Raw genomic sequence first — 21,729 nt, 5'->3', positions numbered from 1 at the left:
TTGGCTTTGGGAATGTAAAGTTTGGCAGGTGATAAAAGCAGCACATCTGAATTTCATATTGTATTGTGTAGTGGTCGATGGGCTTGTGAGGCATCTGTACACAGGAACAGAACTTGAAGTATGTAGCAACAGCATTTGCTAGAGGATTAAAATGATCATCCAGGGCTTGGAAAGCAGCATCATATGGAGTGGCAGCTTGCGGTAACGGGAGGGAGATGCGTGAAGATTTGTTACCCCTCAGAACCCAGGCCAGGAAGCAGTAAGGCTCCCCCCTTGTCTGGAGTGTAAGCAGAAGTTTCTCTAGCGAACACAGGTGGGGAAGTAAGATTTCCATTGTTCCCATGGGAGTGGGCATCTCCTGGGATAGGCATGAAGAACGGAGGTGGTGTAACTTGTGTCCTGGTAATAAGTGTGGAAGCAAGCGGGATACTCAGAACTGCAGAGGAACGAGCCGGCTGGCAAAAAGGGGCACTTCGCAGAAATAGGCACTGCCCCTTTAAACGTCTCTTCTCAGCCAGCTGCAGTTGCAGATAGCAGCAGGCTTTAGGCCTGTGGCATTTCCTTGGAAGCAGCAACAGCAGATCCCAGCAGCGGGAATCACGAGGCACGTGGGTAAGTTAGGTCTCGGTTTCTCTGTGCTTCTTTTATGCTAGTTGCCAGTTTGTTGTGCACTCAGCCCCCTGGGAGGAAGACCCAGGAAACTTGCTAATAGCAAAGGTAAGGTGTATTCCCCTCACTCTTTCACACAGCTCATCATTCTTCCTTTCCTGCTCCTCCCATTCCTCCTCCTCCCCTGGTGCACCCTGGGAATTGTAGTTCCTGGACTCAGAGCTCTTAGGAACAAACTTACAAATGCAAACTGGGGTACCTAGCTGCACCGACCTAGATACAACAGACACGCTGCTTTTCCTAACTGGCTTTCTAGGATTGGAACAGACCCCAAGCTGGCCCACAAACAACCTGCAAAAGCATTTCGGCCTCCACTTGGCATCCCTTGTGGGTTGATCGTAAAATGATCCAAGCTGAGCTGTCTCAGCTGGGGAAGTGTTTTTTCCAGAATGGATAGCCGTGCTTCCCATGGGCTTCATAACAAGAGCTAATCTAGAAAACAGGGCAGCTGAACCAAGTGGAGAAACCGCTCATCGAGATTTCCATTCAGATGTTTGCTGGAAAGAAGCAAGAGACGCAAATCATTGCCATTTGTTCGCCCATTGTAACTCTTCCCCCGTTCGGAGCCACAACTGGGATCCCCTCAGGCAGCTCCCAGCTCTTGTTAGTGTTATTGGCTAGAAGGTGTCATCTTGGTTGCTGATGCAGGCCGAGCGGGCAGCGGGGTGGGAGGGGGAGGAGCGCAGTCTCTCTCCCTGAACCTGTAACTGCCATTAAGCCTAAATGTTATTGTGAAGTTGTCTAAGCCGCTCCTCCTCTTCTCTGCCTCATTTTATGTCAACAGCTTCCCCTTGACCAGGTCCACGGAGTGCTTCAGGCAGAGGAACCTGAGCAGTAGCACTGTGACATCAAAGGTAACTCAGCCAGTCATTGCTCACTGCTTCTGGTACCCAGAGCCCGAACCTGTGGCCATCTCCCCCCTTGCCAGTGCCCATCTGGTGCTGCCGGCCGAGGTGTCGAACACCGGAGGGGCACTGTTTAACTGAATTAAAACAGCTCTGACTGGGCAAAGGTAAATGTACGTGCCTGAGCCAGGGATAGCGTGGAGGAAGCCACAGTGCAAATCCCCACTCCGGACAGCACCTGATCTGATGCAGCCCCTGCTATTCCAGTCCTGAACCCGGCGCTCCATCATCTCTGTCAAAGCACTTCAGTCATGACCTGCAGTTTCATTTGCTGACTCATTTCAACCAATGGGAGTGAAGTATGCAAATAAACTGGTGGGAGGGAGGGCTGACTGGCCAAGTTGCCCCTGATCTCACAATGCCTCTCCGCCTGCAGCACCAGATGGGCACAACGTGGAGGTCCGGCATTTCTGGTGTCACCAAAACCACTAGGGTTCTGCCCACTGATGCCGCCACCCGTCCCTGAAATTTTAGAACTGATCAGATGTGATCTTCACAAGCTATCCCATGCCGCACGGACAGACAAAAAGACAAATGCCAGCAAGTGGAGTATCACTTCACGCAGCCGAGCGGCACCTAGGTACTCCAACCGAGATCGGGGCCCCGTTAGGCTGGTTGCTGGGCAGTCACACAGGGGAAGACAGCACCTCACCGGATGAGCTTACCATCGAAATAGACCAGAAAGACAAAGGGATCCTCTCTCATTTAGCAATGTCAGAGAGCAGGGGGGGTCCTCCTGACTCCCAGGCAGAGCACCCAGGGTGGAGAGTATTTTGTATTTCTTTCATGGGCCTGTATTCATAAAGGGCCTGATTCTTATCCTGCCACTGTTTTACACCAGATGTGACTCAACTGATTTCAGTGGAGTTACTCCTGATTCTCACAGGTGTGTGAGGTGGTTTAGGCCCAGTATTTTTCAGGAAGAGACAGTGAAAGCAATTGGGGTGGTTTTTTGGACTCTAAAGTAAATCTATTGCACACTGTGTTAAACACTTGACAGAATCCCTGCAAGTCAGTCTGGAGCCTGGGTCCTTGTTCTTTGGTCACAAGGTGCAAAAACCTTCCTTTGTTTCCATAACATGAACCTATGCCAAGGAGGTCTTCTGTAGACCTGAGGTCACTGGATGGAGCAGATTCGCTTACAGAGGAGAACATGCGTTACCTTATTGAAACAGGGGAAAACACAGTCAGGCTACTGGAGAACAGGTTAGCACCAACAGAGCCAAACAATCACAGAGAAGGAATGTGTCCCCTCCTGACAGTGGGAAGCAACTGTATCGAAAGGGGAGGCTGTTTGATAGTAAATTGATATTTGTCTATGAACAATTGTAAATATATTTAAATTATGACCATTGAGTCTGACCTCCTGCATCATGTAGGCCATAGAAATTTACCCAGAGATTCCTGCCTTACGCCCATAACTTCTGATTGAGCTACAGCATATTTTTTTAGAAAGACATCCAATCTTGACTTAAAGATTGTCAAGTGCTGGGCAATCCACCACATCCCCGAGAAAGTGATTCCAATTGTCAATTACCCACACTATGAAATCATTGCACCTTATTTCTAGCCTGAATTGGTTTAGCTTCAGCTCCCCACCACTGGATCTTGTTATCCCTTTGCCTGCCAGAGCCCTTAACAGTGTTTGACAGCATCCATTATATCAGATGTAGTGTGTGATACCAAACAAGAAATTACAGAAGCAAATAACATGCCCATCCCCCATTTGGTTGTTCCTCCATACACAGGAGTTCTTAAGAAGAAACCTCCTGGTGCTGGCCCGGGGTTTTTAAAACTGGTAAGTTTGCACATCGCTCTAATGCATGTCAACAGCGTGTAGATCTGAACAGCACATTCTCTGTCTGGTGAATGTTTCCTCGATAAGTATCAGAGCAGACGATGGAAAGATCATAAGGGATTTACTAATGCTTTGTCTGTTCTCTTTGTTTTTAAGAGACAACATGTACTGGTAGATGTTCCCAATATTTACAGAACGATTCACCATCCCTGCTGCGTAGTCTGAAAAGCAGATTTATCAGCCTCTAGCTCATCCAAGCCTGTTCTCTCCACTTGAGGTTAAATGTCCTGTTTTCTGACAATCCATCTTCTCTCTCTCTTCTTCCTTGGCTTTAATGACTCGTAGTGCAAGTGCTGTTTTTCCCTACGCCGCCAGAGTCAGCATTTGTCTAATGATTAAAACACTGGACTGGCAGCCAGGATCACCTGGGTTTTAATCCTGGCTCTGACAATGACTCACTGAGTGTGGCCACTTAACTTCTCTGTGCCTCAGGGCATGGCTACACTGGCGAGTTCGAGCTCATTAAAGCAGCCCCGTGTACTCTAACTCACGACGTGTCCACACTGGCAAGGCATGTCGCGCGCTCTGACTCTGTGGCTAGAGCGCTCCTGGTACTCCACCTCGGCGAGTGGAATAACGTTTGATGCACCCCTGCTGGAGCCAGTGTGGCCGCCCTGGTCTGTTAATGCGCTCTGATTGGCCTCCAGAAGTGTCCCACGATGCTTGTTCTAGCCACTCTGCTCATCACTTTGAACTCTACTGCCCTGACCAACTGTCAGACCTGCCCTTTAAATTCTCTGGGAATTTTGAAAATCCCCTTCCTGTTTGCTCAGCAAGGCGTGGAGTGCTCTCAGCGAGTCTTTCCAGGTGACCATGCCTCCACGCGCCAGGCGATCCCCAGGATGGAGCAATGGCAAGGTGCTGGACCTCATCAGTGTTTGGGGGGAGGAAGCTGTCCAGTCCCAGCTGCGCTCCAGCCGTAGGAATTACAATGCCTTCGGGCAGATATCAAGGGACGTGACTGAAAGGGGCCATGACCGGGACGCTCTGCAGTGCAGGGTTAAAGTGAAGGAGCTGCGGAATGCCTACTGCAAAGCCCGCGAGGCAAACAGCCGCTCCGGTGCTGCCCCCGCAACCTGCCATTTTTACAAAGAGCTGGACGTGATAGTTGGGGATAACCTCACCTCCACGCCGAGTACCACCATGGACACTTCAGAGCCCAATCCAACAAGGTAGGAGGAGGAGCAAAGCAGGAGTGAGGTTGCTGAGGAGGAGGAAGACACCTCTGTGTCAACTGTGATCATCTAGTCTGACCTCATGTAAAACCCAGGCCACAGAACTCCTAGGCTTGGTCTATACACAGTTTTCATACCAAGTTAAGTGTAAGGATTCCAGGTACGCTGTGTAATCAAACAGTTGCGTTGGTATATTTCCTAATATGGATGTAGGTACATGGGAACAAGGCAGATCAGTATACGCCGCCTTTATAGTAAAATAACTGCATCCACACTAGGGGTTTTACTGATTTAACAATGTCGGTTTCAAACCAATATAGTTAAAGTGGTACAAAGACTGTGTGTAGGCAAGCCCTTAGTTACACCACTGTGAACGGAGGTAGCTTGATTTGTGCTGGTGTATTGAAGAGGAGAGTGACTCATCACATGCTATATAATTATGTTGTGGTCTTTCATTCCGTCAAATACACAGGTACTGCTCCCAGGTATTTTCAGCAGAGAAGCACATTGCGGGAGCAATTTTCCTGGTGATACAGCAGCTACTTTGTATCCCAGCCTGACAGGTGTCACACTGGAAAGTGACTTTGGGGAGATATTTCCATCCCTGGTACAATACCTCTGACAGTGCTTAGTTCCCCCAGCGCGCTGGGTTACTCCTCCCCTTCCTCTAGGAGAGACACTTCTCACTAAGGGCAATATCGGTATCTCCCTGGATTGTTTGGTTTTCCCGTTTGGTGGCCATGATTTGTAGGCTGCCCTGTGTGTTTGCCAGGGCTGGCTCTAACTTTTTTGCCGCCCCAAGCAAAAAAAAAAAAAAAGCGCCGCTCTGCCGTAACAACCCCCCCAGTGCTTCCCCACCGCGCCGTAACAACCCCCCCGAGTGCCGCGCCGCTGTAACAACCCCCCCAGCGCTTCCCCACCCTGCCGAAACAACCGCCCTGAGCGCCGTGCCGCCCTGCTGTAACAACCCCCCTAGCGCTTCCCCACCGCGCCGTAACAACCCCCCCGAGTGCCGCGCCGCTGTAACAACCCCCCCAGCGCTTCCCCACCGCGCCGTTACAACCCCCCCGAGTGCCGCTCCGCCGTAACAACCCCCCCAGTGCTTCCCCACCGCGCCGTAACAACCCCCCCGAGTGCCGCCCTGCTGTAACAACCCCCCCAGCGCTTCCCCACCGCGCCGTAACAACCCCCCCGAGTGCCGCTCCGCCGTAACAACCCCCCCAGCGCTTCCCCACCGCGCCGTAACAACCCCCCTGAGTGCCGCTCCGCCGTAACAACCCCCCCAGCGCTTCCCCACCCCGCCGTAACAACCCCCCCGAGTGCCGCCCTGCTGTAACAACCCCCCCAGCGCTTCCCCACCGCGCCGTAACAACCCCCCCGAGTGCCGTGCCGCTGTAACAACCCCCCCAGTGCTTCCCCACCGCGCTGTAACAACCCCCCCGAGTGCCGCCCTGCTGTAACAACCCCCCCAGCGCTTCCCCACCCTGCCGAAACAACCGCCCTGAGTGCCGTGCCGCCGTAACAACCCCCCAGCGCTTCCCCACTGCGCCGTAACAACCCCCCCGAGTGCCGCCCTGCTGTAACAACCCCCCCAGTGCTGCCCCACCCCACCGAAACAACCCCCCCCGAGCGCAGCCCTGCCCCGCTGAAATAACCCCCGCAAGCACCACGCTGCCGAAACAACCCCCCCCCAAGTGCCGCCTCGCTGAAACAAACAAACAAACAAAAAAACCTCGAGTGCTGCCTCACCACCTGAACATTGGCCGCCCCTTACAAGGTGCCGCCCCAAGCACGTGCTTGGTCGGCTGGTGCCTGAAGCCGGCCCTGGTGTTTGCAGCTCTCCAGACATTCTGCCTGCCTGGCCCCTCCTTAGTTTTTCTCAGTGCTGTCAGAAACTCCAAGTTAATATTTTCCATGCGGTTCCAGAAGCACTGGGTCAGCCTCCTCCAGTCCATTCAATGTCATTGCCATGAGCTAAATGTAAATCCCTTTAGGAAAGAGGCAGGCAAATGGGTATGGGGGGGGGGGGGAGGGAGTGGGGCGATTGAATAGTTAAATGCAGCATGAGCCACCATCGCAGAGTTTGAAGGGGCTGTAGGCTCTTACTATTCTTTGGGATTCTCCAAACTAGTTTGAGTTCACTGACCTTTTCCCCCCTGTAATTAGATGTATTTTTTTCAAGGGTGATTCAATCTTTAAAACACAAACTAGTTAGAAAGTCCAGCACTATGCATAAAATATTCTACCCCCAAAGCTAGGCTGATACAAGTACGTGCCCCATGTATATGTAATATGCTTGTGGAGCGTGTGTTTGGTCCCTCTTCAGTGGTCAATCCATGTAGAAGGTAATAGCCTACTACTGCTACCAGCTAAAGGAAGTACTCTTTTGGCTCAAGTGATAGAGGTGTATTCTGTGCTGCAGAAGGGCCTTTATTCAAACCTGGTGGATGACATATGTTGGATCATTGCATATGAATGGAACTGGGTGAAATTTTTCAATCAAAACCTTTTTCTGGGGCAAAAAATGAAATTTGTGTCGATTTCACTGAATTGCTTCAGTCCAACAAAACAAAAAGCCCTGAACACAAATGGAAATGTTTTGGTTCTACATTTTCAAAATAAAATGTTTTGATTTTTGATTCAAAATGACTTTTCATTTAGAAATTTCCTATAATTTTTTTTTAAATGAAAAACATTTTAAAAGGCTCAAAATCAAAACAAATCTTTTTCAGCTTCAATTTGCTGAAAATTTTGAAAAATGTCACTTTGGGTTCTATCCAAAACTAATTGTTTTAATTTTAATTGTCAGCGAACTGAACAATCGGTTATCCCCATAGCTAATCCTTGGGACTATATGGTTTTCACTCATATGTTTCTCTCCCTCTGCTCCTTTATTCATCTATTTGCACAGGGAATTAACCACTTTCCCCCACAAATCAAGCAATTACAAATGGCCTTAATTCATTTTCACTCACAGTTCCCCACTTTGTGTGCACAGCTGCCATATTTCCATGTGCACATTCGATGTGCAAATATGGGAACATTTTACACAGTTATGCACCTAGCACGTCATGCCCTCCAGGGCTTTCCCGCTCTTATTTCCTTTGTTAATCAGTGTAATTTTGGGTGTCATTATCTGTATCTGGTTTCTTGTACAGGCCCTGCTGGAGGAAGGAAAAGGTTTCCTTGTTTTATACTGTCACTAGCACTGAGCTGTTGTGTGTGAATAAGTACTGCTATTGCCTCTCCTCCAGGGGATTGTAACCGTGCTTCTAAAGGTCACAGCGCTTGGCACGCGTCCATAATTGTTCATGATACCAGGGAAAATAATGTGGCTTGCTGTTGCTCCCATGGAAATCAATGAGAGTTTGGCCATTTACTCTCATTGGGCTCACAGCTTTTGCCTGTGTGTTTTAATTCAGCCTAGAATTCTGCACTCACTTGCTCGGCATCACAGACAGAGCCAATGTTTCGGGGTTCACTCCCCCTCTCCAAAGTTGCTTTGAGTGGCAGGTGTGAATAATTCCCCCCTCCAAAATGAAACACGGCCAAAAGTTTAGCCTAACTTTCAGGTCGAAACCACTTGATGTTGCATAAAACCACCTCATTTTTGCATGCTGCCTGCCGGAAACCATTACTCAGCTCAGATTTAACAGGTTTGCTGAGAGCTTTGAGAACCTCAGCAAACTTGGCCTGAGTCTGGATTTTGCAATGAGCAGGTAAACACGCCCCATTGCAGTTTGGTTACAGAAGATAGACCCAGTTCTGGGAGACGAAGGCTGAGCCATTCCCCTGCTGATTACTGGGAGGCACCATCTTCTGGAGACTAATGTGAATGTCAGAGACAGCATTCAAAGTGATTAACAAATTTTTAGCATTGAGCCTTTCATGTGGTTTTCTTCCTGATACACACAATCCAGTGTGTGATGGACTTCTAAATTACTCAAACGGATATTATAGTTCATCTCTTCCTCACTGTCTTTGTCTCTTCCGAGGAACTCTTCATTCGTTACAGCACCTGCTCTCCTACCGCCTTCCCCTGAGCCCAGGGCCGGGGCAAGGATGTTTCGCGCCCAAGGCGAAACTTCCACCTTGCGCCCTCCCCCGTCCCTGAGCCCCCGCCCTGAGGCGCCCCCCTCTCGTGGCAGCTCCCCCCCCTCCGCCCTGAAGCGCCCCCCCCGGCCCAGCTCACCCCTGCTCCGCGCACGAGCACCCTGAGCACGCCGTCGCTGCTTCACTTCTCCCGCCTCCCCGGCTTGCGGCGCCAATCAGCTTAGGCGCCGCAAGCCTGGGAGGCGGGAGAAGTGAAACAGCCACCGCGTGCTCGGGGAGGAGGTGGGGCAAGGGTGAGCTGGGGTGGAGAGTTCCCCTGCGTGCCACCCCCCCCTTACTTGCTGCAGGCGGCCCTCCCCGCGCTCCCCTGCCGCAGCTCCCTCCGCCGAAATGCCGGCGGCGACCGGGGCGGCCGAAGATCCGGCCACCGCAGTAGCTGCCTAAGAAAATGCCGCCCCCCAAATCCTAGCACCCTAGGCAACCGCCTAGGTCGCCTAAATGGTTGCACCGGCCCTGCCTGAGCCGGAGAGCAGGACATGGAACTCTCAACACCGCCTCTTAGATCACCTGGCAGGAGCCTCTGAACAGCTGATCCTCTGAACAGATTTTTACAGGTATTTAGGCATTGAGTCACTCAGCTCTCCGCATTGCCTAAGTCCCATTGACTTGCAATGAGATTTAGTCTTTTACGGCTATATCCACAAAGAGATGGAGGTACCTAACGGCCACTTTAGCTGCCTAAGTCCAAACCATAGCTCCTCAAAACCTCTGCTCAGCTGCTGCCTATGTCGCTGCCAGTACAGCCCCCTACATTTCTGCCAGTGGCATGTGCAAAGCCACCTGAGTCCTGGTGCCGTCAAGGAGAGGCTGTGGTGTTCCTTTGGATTTAAGAGAATGAATAGGCTGACCATGGGAGGAGGCAGCTGGTTCAAGGTTAGACTGACCTGCGTTCAGATGCTCTGGAGATATGTTAACTATTTATCTAGTAAAGACTGTTAAGTTACTAGCAGTGAATTATTATTAAGACTAGTGGGTTACTTCATTATAAAACCACACAGTGGTGGTCCTCATGTCCTTCATTCCCTGGGCTATTAGATGTAAGGGTTCCGTCTCAATTTTTTTGTGAGAAAGGACCAACCTAGCTTAGGAGCCTAACTCAGGAGAGGGTCCACAGTGGAGAGTCCCCAGTCTCTAAGGGTATGTCTACATTAGAGCTGGGAAGTGTCCATTTCGGCTGGAGGAGATGTACCCAACAGAAGTGCAGCTGCATCACAAGGGGCTCTAGCCAACCACTCATGATCCCATCCAAAACCGTAGCTTTGTCCTTGGGCGGCTAGCCCCTCCCACCACTCGCACTGCTGTGGCCGCACTTCTGTTTTAAGGGCACTAGTGTGACCAGAGCTGGTGTGCGTATGGCTTCTCATGCTTCCAGCTCCAGTGTAGACATACTTGACATTCAGGCCAAAGGGAGGTGCCTGAGTCCCTTTGAGGGGCAGGGGTTAGGCCACCCCCCTCTCCTCAGCATTTCCTACTGGCTCTCCGCTCAGTGTGCTGGCTCCTGGGAATCCCGTCTCACAGTCTCCAGGCATTGTATAGAGAGCCTGGGCACCTAACTCAGGACTGAGGATTACACTGGGTGCAGGGTGCCTAAAATTAGAAGTCAGCCTCGCCCTTTTGTGGCTCTAGCCCTGAGTACCTACGTCTCTTTCAAAAATGGATCATAGGCTTCTAAGGCCTGGTCTACACTAAGAAGGGGGTTCGAATTAGGGTACGCAAATTCAGCTACGTGAATAGCATAGCTGAATTCGAAGTACCCTAATTCGAACAACTCACCCGTCCACACGCGGCGGGGTCGAACTCCGCGGCTCCCCCGTCGACTCCGCCAACTCCTTCTGCCGAGGTGGAGTACCGGAGTCGACCGCGGCGCTTCCGGAGTTCAAACTATCGCGTCTAGATCAGACGCGAGAGTTCGAACTCCAAAAAGTCGAACTCTCCGCGTCGAACCGGCAGGTAAGTGTAGACGTACCCTAAGTCACTAGGGGACTTCTGAACATTTTATCCAATTCCTGGCCTCCTCCTTCCTCTGTGTTTAATTCCCAATGAATGGCTTTCCGTTCAGGATCGCATCCCCATCGGTGGGGCTAATAAAGAGCTGTATGCTCCAGGAACTTTGCTGGGTATGTGCTTTGTGTGTGTGTGTGTGTGTGGTTGTCTAAGCAACAGCATGATCAACAAAAATCCGTGTAATAATTACTGATTTACAGACAACTGATGTGCTGGAATGGTGATGCTGTCCCTGAAGAGGCAACATTCAGCTATGCTGTAAGCAGGTGCAGCATCTGAATGTGGCCGTTTCCCTGAATACAGCAGATCTGTCATTGTCTCCTATGCCTGCTCATTAATACCCTCAAGTGGGTGGCTCATTAAATTCTGAAAGGAAAGGAGGCCCATTTAGTCATTAACATGTGAAAAACCAACAGGGTCCCCATACTGGTCCCTGCATGGATCCAGCCCAAGTGCTCCACTGAAATATGTGTTGGTATCTGGACGTTCACTGCCTGATACCCCTTTTATGTGTCAAATCTTGTTCTGGTTTTACCCAGTCCTGATACCCCTTTTATGTGTCAGGTCCTTGTTCTGGTTTTACCCAGTCCGTACGTTTTTACCTTATTCTGTTTTTACCCAGTCTTTGACCCATGGCAAAGAATCTTTTCTGTTTTTCTTTGGAGCAGTTTGATTCAGGGCCCGGTTAATGAGCTGTTTCCTGATCTCGACAGCAATACAATAATACTAAGGCTGCAATAAGAATGTTATTTATAAAGCCAGATTTGTGCCCCATCTCACCACAGAGGCGCTCAGCATTCTGCACAAGTTGAAATGCAGACCTAACAAGCATCATCAAATACACCTGCTAAGCCCTGAATGCACTGGAGCTGTGTATCTGAGGAGCGCTTTCCCCTCCCCCAGGGGCTCCTATCAAAGCAACTTTCCTTGCGCATTGTTAAAGCATTATGCTAGATTAACCCCAATTACATTGGACAGTGGAGTCTCTCTGTGATAATTCCAGTGCCAGGAGTAGGGAGTGGAATGACACTCCTCTTTTGCATAGACTGTACCAGCGCTCCCAGCCACCCTGCTATCTCTCTGCATCTTTTCTTTACTGGGAGGCAGATCTGCATCATGCGGACCGCTGGCTACATGCAGCAGCGGAGCAGGCTGACATTTTTGGCACTGGCTAGGAAGGACAAATAGAGAGAGAGGCAGCGGTTTTCCTTTCTCTTAAGGGCATGTGGATACCAGGTACGTTCCCATCCGATGAATTGAATACAGCACCTCCAATTAGCACAGACACTGGGCTTCCTTCGGTGTCATTCCTCCTTCCTGTGGACTGGCACTAAGAAGAGAAATGACCGGTTTGGTACTCAGTCTCTGCTATCGCGTTTTGCTTGCTTTTGGGGTTTGAGCTCAGACTCTGGTAAGATTTGCGCTTACTTTCTTCGTGAGAGCTGCGGCGAAGCAAATAGCTGTAGCTAGACACGGAGCATGGACTGAATGATAGTAAGGAGAAGAGCTAGAGCAAGTGTAAGTGTGTAGTGACAATACGTTAGTTGGGGAGCAGGATGTCGATTCAGTCTCTGCGGATCGTTTTATTTCTGTAACTTCCCCAGGGGAAAGCACATTTTTTCTGTGTACGTGAAACTGAGCGTCAGCCCTGGTTGCATGAAACAGTTTGTAAGCTGCTCGCATCCATCCATCCATTGTTTGTATTCTCCTAAATTTGAGTCTTTGCCCTCGAAATTTGGCTTGTTCACGATATCGTTCTGTACTGGAGCACAGGGCAGTTTAAGTGGAACAGTGGTGACTCTGCACAGTTGAGTTACCTGGGCGAGAATCTGGCTTTGAAATTGTATAGGTTGCATCTTTCTGCAGGAAACCCCCCCCCCCACCATATAAACATGTTTAGAGACAGTTGTGGGGCACTGTTTGGAGAATGACTTCATGTCACCATCCAGATGAATGGGGGGCGGTGAACCGCTCTTCACGTCTGTGAGAAGTGCTCGTGTGCATCTTTATTATGAGCAGAGAGGAAAAAGGAGCGAGACTCTTCTCTCTTTTTTATTAACCTCACATCTTTTATTTTCCTTTGCTTACTGAACCCAGAGCCTGGCTGAATGTCTCTGATCTGCTAAGAAGCAGGTGAGGTTTGTGGGCTTGTTATATGCGGGAAGTCAGAATCAGATACTGATAGGCAGCCCTGGAGATTAGATTAATAAGGGCTGAGAAAATGTCATGAACCTTGACACCAAAGATGGGTGACGCCTGGACCTGATTTGTTTTGGAAAAATCTTGTCAGTTGGGTTTGGGTTTTGCAGTGATTTGGCATTGGTTCAGAATCAGGTCCTTTTCTGTCTGGACCCACAATGTTCAGGGAGCGTGTGTGTGCATGTGTGTACCTAGGGATTCATGCCAATGGTTCTAATACAGGTCCCTGTGTATTTCAAACAGAGATGGGCAAAAACAGGCATAGTGTGGTCTCTCTAAACCATGCAATCATGAGTTTTGTAAAACAAACCTGACAACCCAGTTCAGCTGCGGGTCATTTTATTTATTTATTTATTTATTTATTTTTACTTCTAAAGTTTGGCAGATTCAGGCCAATGGCCCATCTCCACTTAGCAAATGATGAGTTTAGATCCGAGTTTTCAAAATGACCTTGGGCCAAATTCCTTCCTGGTGTAATATGGTGCAATATGGACCGACTCCAGGGGTCTCACACCAAAGATGGCCTGCTGTGTCAAATCCTTCGGAGTGTTGTCTGTGTTGTGCTAACATAGCTCAGTGCTCTTGTTCCAGGGAATAAACAGATACAATTGGCAGCCCTGAAACCTGTTCACGCTGTAAGTGAATCAATACTAGACGGTGATTGCTATGCATTTTTTCTGGGCAGAGTGCAGGACAGGCCTTCACAATATGGGCCACTGTGTTATCGGCTGCTAGTGTGCAGAGACTACTGCCTATCCTACCGACCAGTGTAGTCCCATTGTTTCCTTGTGCTCCTCCATCAGTTTGTCTGTATCCATCTGTTTCCTCTTGTCTTATACTTAGATTGTAAGTTTCCTGGGGCGGGGACTATCTTTTTTTTCTGTGTTTGTACAGCTCCTAGCACAATGGGGTCCTGCTCCATGACTAGGACTCCCAGGCAATGCAGTAACACAAATAATGAATAATAATAATATAATCCCAGTGACCCGAACAGGGCAATATGCAGGTGCCTGGGGTGTCATAGGTTCGTGGCAGCTGCGCTAACATGGATAGGAGAGGTATTTTAGCTCAGATTGCTGCCTCCCATGGAAATACTTATGAGGAAAGGAAGTCTCCATAGGTCTCCACTTCCTGGAGCTTTCCTGGGATTTGGTGTGGAGGGATGGGATTTGACACCTCTTCTCTGCACACAGCATACAACAGCCAGTGGTTCTATCTCCAGAGCCACAGACCACTGCACAACAACAGAGCAAAGGAGAATGTAAACAAAGACAAAGAATGTAAACTGAATGTAAACACCCCTACTCTAAAGAAAAGTGCCAAAGGGTCTTCAGTGAGGAGTCAGACCCTCTGTTTTTAATGTCTTATCACATGGATCCTCTCCCACACCCAGTATAAACTCCATGGAACTCAATATATCTACTTCAGAGCTCCACAATTCCAGGGATTCTCAGTATTTCAGGTGCATTTTAACTCCTCATTAGACCAGAGGGTCTCTATTTGTGGTCAATGGACCAGCTGGATTCCACCAAGCTCTTACTGGGTCATCTGCACAGTTGGCTGGTCACATGGGACGCCACCTCCTTGTTTCCATCTGCTAAGCAGCATTGAAAAGTGCTTAAAATACATTTCCATGTGAGCGGTTGCTATAGTCACCATGGGGATGACGTGTAATTATGAAGAGGAGGAGGCGATGGGCCCCGCAATAGCAAATGGAAGAGGGTGCAGCTCAATGGGACAATTTGTGTAGTAAGATGTGGTCCACACTATGGAAACTGAGAAGAAATTATACTGTGGTTTGTTGCTTGTCTCCGCCTGTTTGTTTGTCTGTCTGGTCTTTCAGCCTGTAAGCTCTTCGGGGCAGGCACAATCTTTTGGTTTTAACAGAGTTGAAGTTTCATAGAGTTTATGGATAGACTGGACCTTTAGATAGTCTAGTCCGACCTCGCGCCCAGCTCAATGGCCCCCAGCCCTGGTTGGGGTCGTTAAGGCACTATCAGATAAGAATATTAAAACATTTGAGAATCCTTGGCTAAGCCTACGGAGCCTCCCTCCCCATCACATTTAAAGCTGCGTCATGCTAAATGGACACCTGGCAGGGATTTTAGGCCTACCTTTCTTCTCTGATTTTGCCATTTGTTCTTCTGTAGGGAATGCCTGAAGAACGGGATCTTATGACTCCTCCTCAGTCAGCTGATGTTGTGGATGAAAACCTCTCTGTTTCCGGCTGCCCCGAGCCCTGGATCGAACCCACTTTCACACTAGCAGCCAGGGTCCGTGTGATCATCACTATCTGCTTTTTCTTGATAGCAGCATCCAGCAACTCAGTTGTGTTATACAGCATCATGAGGAAGAGAAGGAAGTCCCATGTCCGGCTGCTGATACTGAGCTTAACAGTGGCAGATTTACTGGTGACCTTCACGGTCATGCCCCTGGACGCTGTGTGGAACGTGACGGTCCAGTGGTATGCCGGGGACCTGCCGTGTAAATTGCTGAACTTCCTCAAGCTCTTTGCCATGTACTCTGCAGCACTGGTGCTTGTGGTTATCAGCCTAGACCGGCACTCAGCCATCCTCCACCCCTTTGCCTTTGCTAATTCCAGTCGACGCAACAGACTCATGTTATGCGTCGCTTGGGTCATGAGCCTTCTGCTGGCCTCGCCCCAGGTATGAGCGCAACGCCATTGTAAAGCTGGGGTTGCTTCAAACAGGAAGTGCCACACTTTAGAATAAACAAAAGTGAACGGCCACCTTGGGCTGGGCGAATGGCTTGGGTGATAATCAGGAATCAAGAGGAAGGATGGTCCAATGGTTAGAGCACTAACTGGTGACTTGAGTTCAATTCCCTGCTGTACCACGGACTTCCTGTGTGACCTTGGGGAAGTCACTCAGTGGCTCTGGGCCTCAGTTCCCCATCTGTATTATGGGGATAATAGCGCTGCCCTGCCTTACGGGGAGGTTGTGAGGATAAATCCACTAGAGATTGTGAGGTGCTCAGATACTGCAGTGATGGGAAGCCATCTGCAGTACCTAAGCCAGACTGACAATATAACCCATTATTTTCCAAGATGAAGCCAGGTCCTAACTTGTGGCTGAATTTTGAGGAGTTCAGGCCTGAGATATTCTTGCAGCTGGCACAGATTCCATCTCAGCACAGCTCTAGTAAGGAAGAGCCTCATAGTTTAATGTCCCATCCCCAGCACACAGGGTGGTGTTCAGATCCAGTTAAGGTTCAGGTCTGCAGATGTTGAGGTAGATAATAAGAAGTGGGACTTCTAGAACACTTATGAACATAAGAACATAGGAGCTGCCATACAGGGTCAGACCAATGGTCCATCTAGTGCAGTATCCTGTCTTCTGACAGTGGCCAGTTCCACGTTCTCCAGAGGGGATGAACAGAACAGGGCAATTATTGAGAGATCTATCCCCCGTCGTCCGGTCCCAGCTTTGCACAGTCAGAGGTTTAGGAACACCCAGTGCATGGGGTTGCATCCCTGAACATCTTGGCTAATAGCTACTGATAGACCTATCCTCTATGAATGTATCTAATTTTTTTTTTTGGGGCCCAGTTATACTTTTGGCTGTCACAACATCCCCTGGCAATGAGTGCCACAGGTTGACTCTGCGTTGTGTGAAGAAGTCCTTCCTTTTGTTTGTTTTAAACCCACTGCCTATTAATTTCATTGGGTGACCCCTGGTTCTTGTGTTATGTGAAGGGGTAAATAACACTTCCTTATTCACTATCTCCACACTATTCATGATTTTATAGACTTCTAGCATATCCCCTTTTAGTCATCTCTTTCCCCCTGGTCTTTTTAAATCTCTCCTCACATCAAAGCTGTTCCATACCCCTAATCATTTTTGTTGCCCTTCCCTGTACTCTTTGCAATTCTAACATAACTTTTTTGAGCTGGGGTAACCAGAACTGCACGCCAGTATTCCAGGTGTGGGCGTACCATGGATTTATATCGTGGCATTATGGTATTTTCTATTTTATTATCTATCCCTCTCCTAAGGGATTCTGTTTTCTTTTTTTGACTGCTGCTGCACATTGAGCAGATGTTTTCAGAGAACTAATTTTATGGATGTTAACTCATTCATCATCACCATGCCCTAGGGAGAATGGTCGTTGTTACAATCTCCATTGTACACTGGGAAAATGAGACGCGGGAAGGTGAAGTAACAGTCCCAGAATCTTGGAAGACCTTGCTGCCTGAGCCAGGACTATCACTTGGGAATTTCTGGCTTCCACTCCCATACACCATGCCTGCCTCTTGAACCGCTCCAGGTTCTCCAAAGTCTATGGCCAGTGCATTCTGCAGCTATCAGAGTATCCTGGAGCTGAGCCCTTCTTTGCTCACTGCCCCGTTCTCATTGTCCCAGCTTGTGAGGAAGAGTGAGTCTGCTTTGAGCAGGGGGTTGGACTAGGTGACCTCCTGAGGTCTCTTCCAACCTTGAGATTCTATGAGTCAAAGGTGGTGATGCTGCACCATGGCGCTGCCAGAAAACGTCAATTGAAATTTTGACTGGGCTCAGCTTTAGAGACAGTAGCTCCTAGAGTCCATTAGCTTCAGTGGGAATCCATTCATTCTTGAACCCCATTCTTTGAATGGGGATGTGTTAGCTATTGTATTCCATTCACTTAACTTCTTCTTAGTGAATGCGCAACATGACTCAGGTGGCACATGGCCAGGATTTATCACCGAGTTTGGTCTGCTGGTTGGATCATTAAGGACTGACAGGGAGTGAGTCATGAACGCTGATCCATGCTCCCCATTCACTTACCTGGGAATGTATTTGCTATAGAATTCTATTCTTCCTGTGGTGTGATCTGATCTCAAGTCAATGAAGCGGTGCTGATTCACACCAGCTGAGGCCCTGGCCCCAGATTTCTACATTTGCTATTGGTAGGACTTTCTTAGGGACCTACCTTGCCGCCACCTTATCAACGCAAGGAAATTCAGTAAGAGAACTACGCACAAATCAGCTACTGATACCATGGCCAAGCATCCAAAAGATAATCGCATGCATAACTCAAACCACAGGCCAGATTCTGCTCCGTTATGCACGGATGACCTCATCCATTGGGTTGCACAGATAAGAATGAGAGCAGAATTTGGTCCTATGGCTTTCGGATTTCATGACGTGCAATGGGGTTGATCAACACAGCGAATGGGCTGCCCTTGTTTAACTCACTGTGGAGGATGGATTATTTTGCAATGTGCAAATAAACTGAGCCTTTGAGTCAGAGTGAAAACGTAATCACAGAACCACAGGTGGGGTGTTGTCACTTCAACACTAAGCGTACGTCTACTGTGCAAAAAAATCCCTGACTCTGTGCCCATCAGAGCCTGGGTCAGCTGACTCAGGCTTATGGGGCTCACGCTGCGGGGATTCAAATAGCAGCAATGAGGTTGGGTCTCAGAACACAAGCTCCTGCCCAAGCAGGAATGTCTACACTCAGGGCTGCCCGGGGGTGGAGGGGAGGGAAGTGGGGCAATTTGCCCCAGACCCCAGGTCCTGCAGGGGCCCCCAGGAGAGTTTTTCGGGGCCCCTGGAGCAGGGTCCTTCACTCGCTCTGGGGGCTCCAGAAAACTCTCATGGGGCCCGGGCCTCCGGAGCTTCTTCCGCTCTGGGTCTTCGGCAGTGGGGGGTCCTTCCACCCCAGGGCGGAAGGACCCCCTGCCGCCAAATTACCGCCGAAGTGGGACCTGCCGCCGAAGTGCTGGGTCTTCGGTGGTAATTCGGTGGGGGGGGGCCCCCGCCGCGGGTCTTCGGGGCACTTTGGCAGCGGGTCCCAGAGCAGAAGGACCCCCCGCCACTGAATTACCGCTGAAGCGGGGCCCCCCGCCGCCGAAGACCCCAGGCCCCCTGAATCCTCTGGGCGGCCCTGTATACACTGCTGTTCTTAGCCCCATATCACAAGCCCAAGTCAGTTCACCAGGGCTGTGAGACTCGCTGCCACGGAGTTTTTTTCTGTAGTGTAGACGTACCCTCAATGATTGCTGCCAGGGGAAGGCAGGTAGAGAGCTTCTGTCCCATGTTGGTCCCCATCAGATCATCTCTTTGCCTTGTTCCTCAGCACATCTAGCAAGCCTAGGAACTAGACTAAGCCCACTGAACATCCCCAACGGCAGCTCCTGCAGTTTCCCAGTCCAGTGTGTGCGGAGATTTGAAAACCCTGCTGGCTCAGATGGTGCTTCTGGCTTCGTCCGTGATGGGCTATTTTGCCAAATATTTCCCCCGGTTGTTACCACTAGTTCTCACAAGGGTCAACACTCTAGAATGGCCACACTGCCACTGATCACCAGCGACTTAAGCCAACATGTTGGCAAGACCTGCTCAAGGGAAGGTTAAACACCATGGTGCTTAAAATACCATCCACTGCCTGGAAAGCTGCCTACACTAACCCCCCCCCTCATTGCTACCCCCAGCAGAGCTGAAATGCTGGCAGCAACTGTAGGAAATATTGGCAAAAAACCCAGTGTGACCAGCTCCATAGACTACTCTTCTAGGCAGCCGACGGCATTCTTTCAATGGGAAGGAGGAGATGTGAACCCTGTTATAACTATGCTGGGCTGCAACCACCTTGCAAAATGGCTTCAAATGCAATTGCTACAGATGCTGTAGTGTGGACAGGGCCTAAAAGCCCAGAACTAACCAGCTTTCTCTTATGTCTGTTGCTTCTGCTACCATGGGCAGTCTGCGAGCCCCCCCCCCCTTTGGGGAGGCTAGCCACACGCCCCCTCCCTTCCACCCAAGGCCTCTATCGTGCCCACCCTCCGCTGGAGCCCCGAGCGTTCCCCGCCTCTATGGCTGGAGGAGCCCCAGCTGAACCGCCCCGGGCTGCTGGCTGCCCCCAGAACTGGTCCCAGCGCTGGGCCGCCAGCTGGCACCAGCACCAGCGCTGGGCCATCCACCGGCCCCAGCCGCCTACTGGCATCCGGCCGGAGCTGAGCTCCCGCCGGCTTGGAAGAGAAAGTGGCACATGGGCAGGGCCAGGGCCTGGGTTAGGGCCTATTATACCTGCCGCCCGTGTCTGCCATTATTTCAAGCTGCTCCTGTTCTAAACACAGTGGTTTCATCAGTCCAATAGTCAAAAACACCCAGCAGGAAATGCGCAGTAGCGTAACGCTGTAACGCTGTCACTAGCTCCCTGTATGGTGGAGGAAACCTGCTAGATGATAACCTGACCTTACCTCTTTGGGCCCAGATCCTCAAAGGTATTCAGACACCAAACTCCCACTGAAATCAATTGGAGTTAGGCTCTTAACTACCTTTGAGGAGTTGGGCCTTGGGCTCGCATAGCCACAATATGGTGTGTCTGGATTATGACAGCTATAAACTATTTAACCTGTCCTCCTTCCAGTGCTTATTCAGTGTGCAAATTTCAGTGCTGCAAGGGCAGCCAGGTTGGGAGACTGAACATATAGAGGGATTGGCATTTTAAAAGGCTAATATGGAGACTTTGCATTCAAAAGATGCTGCTGCTTCAGACAGCGATAGGAACATCTGACGCTAATGGAGATAAGTGAAGTGTGTTGTCAGCTCAGGACAGGAAGCCGCTATCGAGTGAAAATAAATCTTGTGAGCATGAATTCTACGGTGCTGTTGTAGTGGCACAAAAGAATTCCGAGTTCCCGAGAGAGATAAATGGCTCTTCACCCAGTTACTGAATCCATCAAATATTGCCTGGCTGAGAACAACGATGTTTAAAATAGCCACACATTGGCTTACGAGCTCAGTGGGGGTTATTTTCTGCTATTAGGCCAAGTATGTTTTTGATAGTGGAATAATTTTTATCATGGAGAACAGCATCATAATACTGAGAAAGGAGAGACAGATCCACCCCAAATCAAGTACTTTATCTCTGACTTATTTATAAGAACCTGGCTTATAGAATTAATTGATGCGTTTGCTAGTAGTTGGTACCATGTTGTCTATTGGCACAAAGTAAGAAATAACTACAATAATGGCCGAGGTTTATGACTGAGGCCTAGAGAAATATGCAATAAGCTTTTAATTCCAACAGAACCCATTTTTCGCCTGCTGTAGCTGCAGCTCAAATGTTGCAGTGTCGTACTAGTGCATGAGAACTGGACAGTGGAATTGACCATGAATGGACCAGACGATTGCTTGAGATGAGTGACGGGCTGAGTCAGCAAAGAGCATGTATGATGAAAAGTCAATATGCATCCTCATGCTCTGCTGATAAGAGATAGAACAAGAGTTAATGTGGGGATGGATTATTCCATATCTGCTACTGCAGGGTTCTAACACCCTCCTCTAAAGCATCTGGTGCTGATCACTGTCAAAACAGTGTTTTGAACTAGATGGACCTGTGGTTTGACCCAATCTGGCAAACCCTATGTAAGAAGACTTTCTAAATTCTTTTGGGATTTAATAATTGCTGGAAAGTGTTCCCAGTAAGCCCAGGAAGGAGATTGTCATTGTGACAGTGCCCCTTAAAGAACAATCTCTGATTAACTGTTTCATTCTTAATTTCAGCTTTTTCTTTTTCACCTGCACACTGTCCCGGGTGTCAATTTTACCCAGTGTGTGACCCATGGAAGTTTCCAAGAGCACTGGGAAGAAATCATCTACAACATGTTCACCTTCACCACCCTCTACGTCGCCCCACTGAGCGTCATGATTGTCTGCTACATCCGCATCATCTGGGAAATCAGTAAGCAACTGAAGATCAACAAGGGTGAGCAGGCTGCAGCTAGTTAGCATTCAGCACACTTCCATGTGATCTTATTGGTATTGCTGAGACATTGTAATTTTCCCTGCCAGAGCCCTTAGAT

At 49.4% G+C, this 21,729-nt stretch overlaps 1 protein-coding gene across 2 annotated transcripts in view; it reads left to right on the top strand.

The window, feature by feature from the left end:
- LOC123343650 (gonadotropin-releasing hormone II receptor-like) overlaps positions 1 to 21,729 on the top strand; it is a 28,714-nt gene that overhangs the window by 4,232 nt on the left and 2,753 nt on the right. Inside the window, exons 3-5 of one of the 2 annotated variants that reach the window (XM_044978869.1) lie at positions 1,454 to 1,523; positions 15,074 to 15,589; positions 21,431 to 21,632. In XM_044978869.1, coding sequence (XP_044834804.1) covers positions 1,454 to 1,523; positions 15,074 to 15,589; positions 21,431 to 21,632 — 788 coding nt within the window. Of the gene's footprint in view, positions 1 to 1,453; positions 1,524 to 4,510; positions 4,605 to 15,073; positions 15,590 to 21,430; positions 21,633 to 21,729 lie in introns of those variants that run through there. The other variant, XM_044978870.1, reaches the window with a different exon arrangement.

Source organism: Mauremys mutica, chromosome 11, assembly GCF_020497125.1.
Source record: "Mauremys mutica isolate MM-2020 ecotype Southern chromosome 11, ASM2049712v1, whole genome shotgun sequence".
NCBI classification, from domain to species: Eukaryota; Metazoa; Chordata; order Testudines; family Geoemydidae; genus Mauremys; species Mauremys mutica.
The sequence above is the reverse complement of the archived record's forward strand: the minus strand, read 5'-3'. Positions and strand labels throughout refer to the sequence as shown.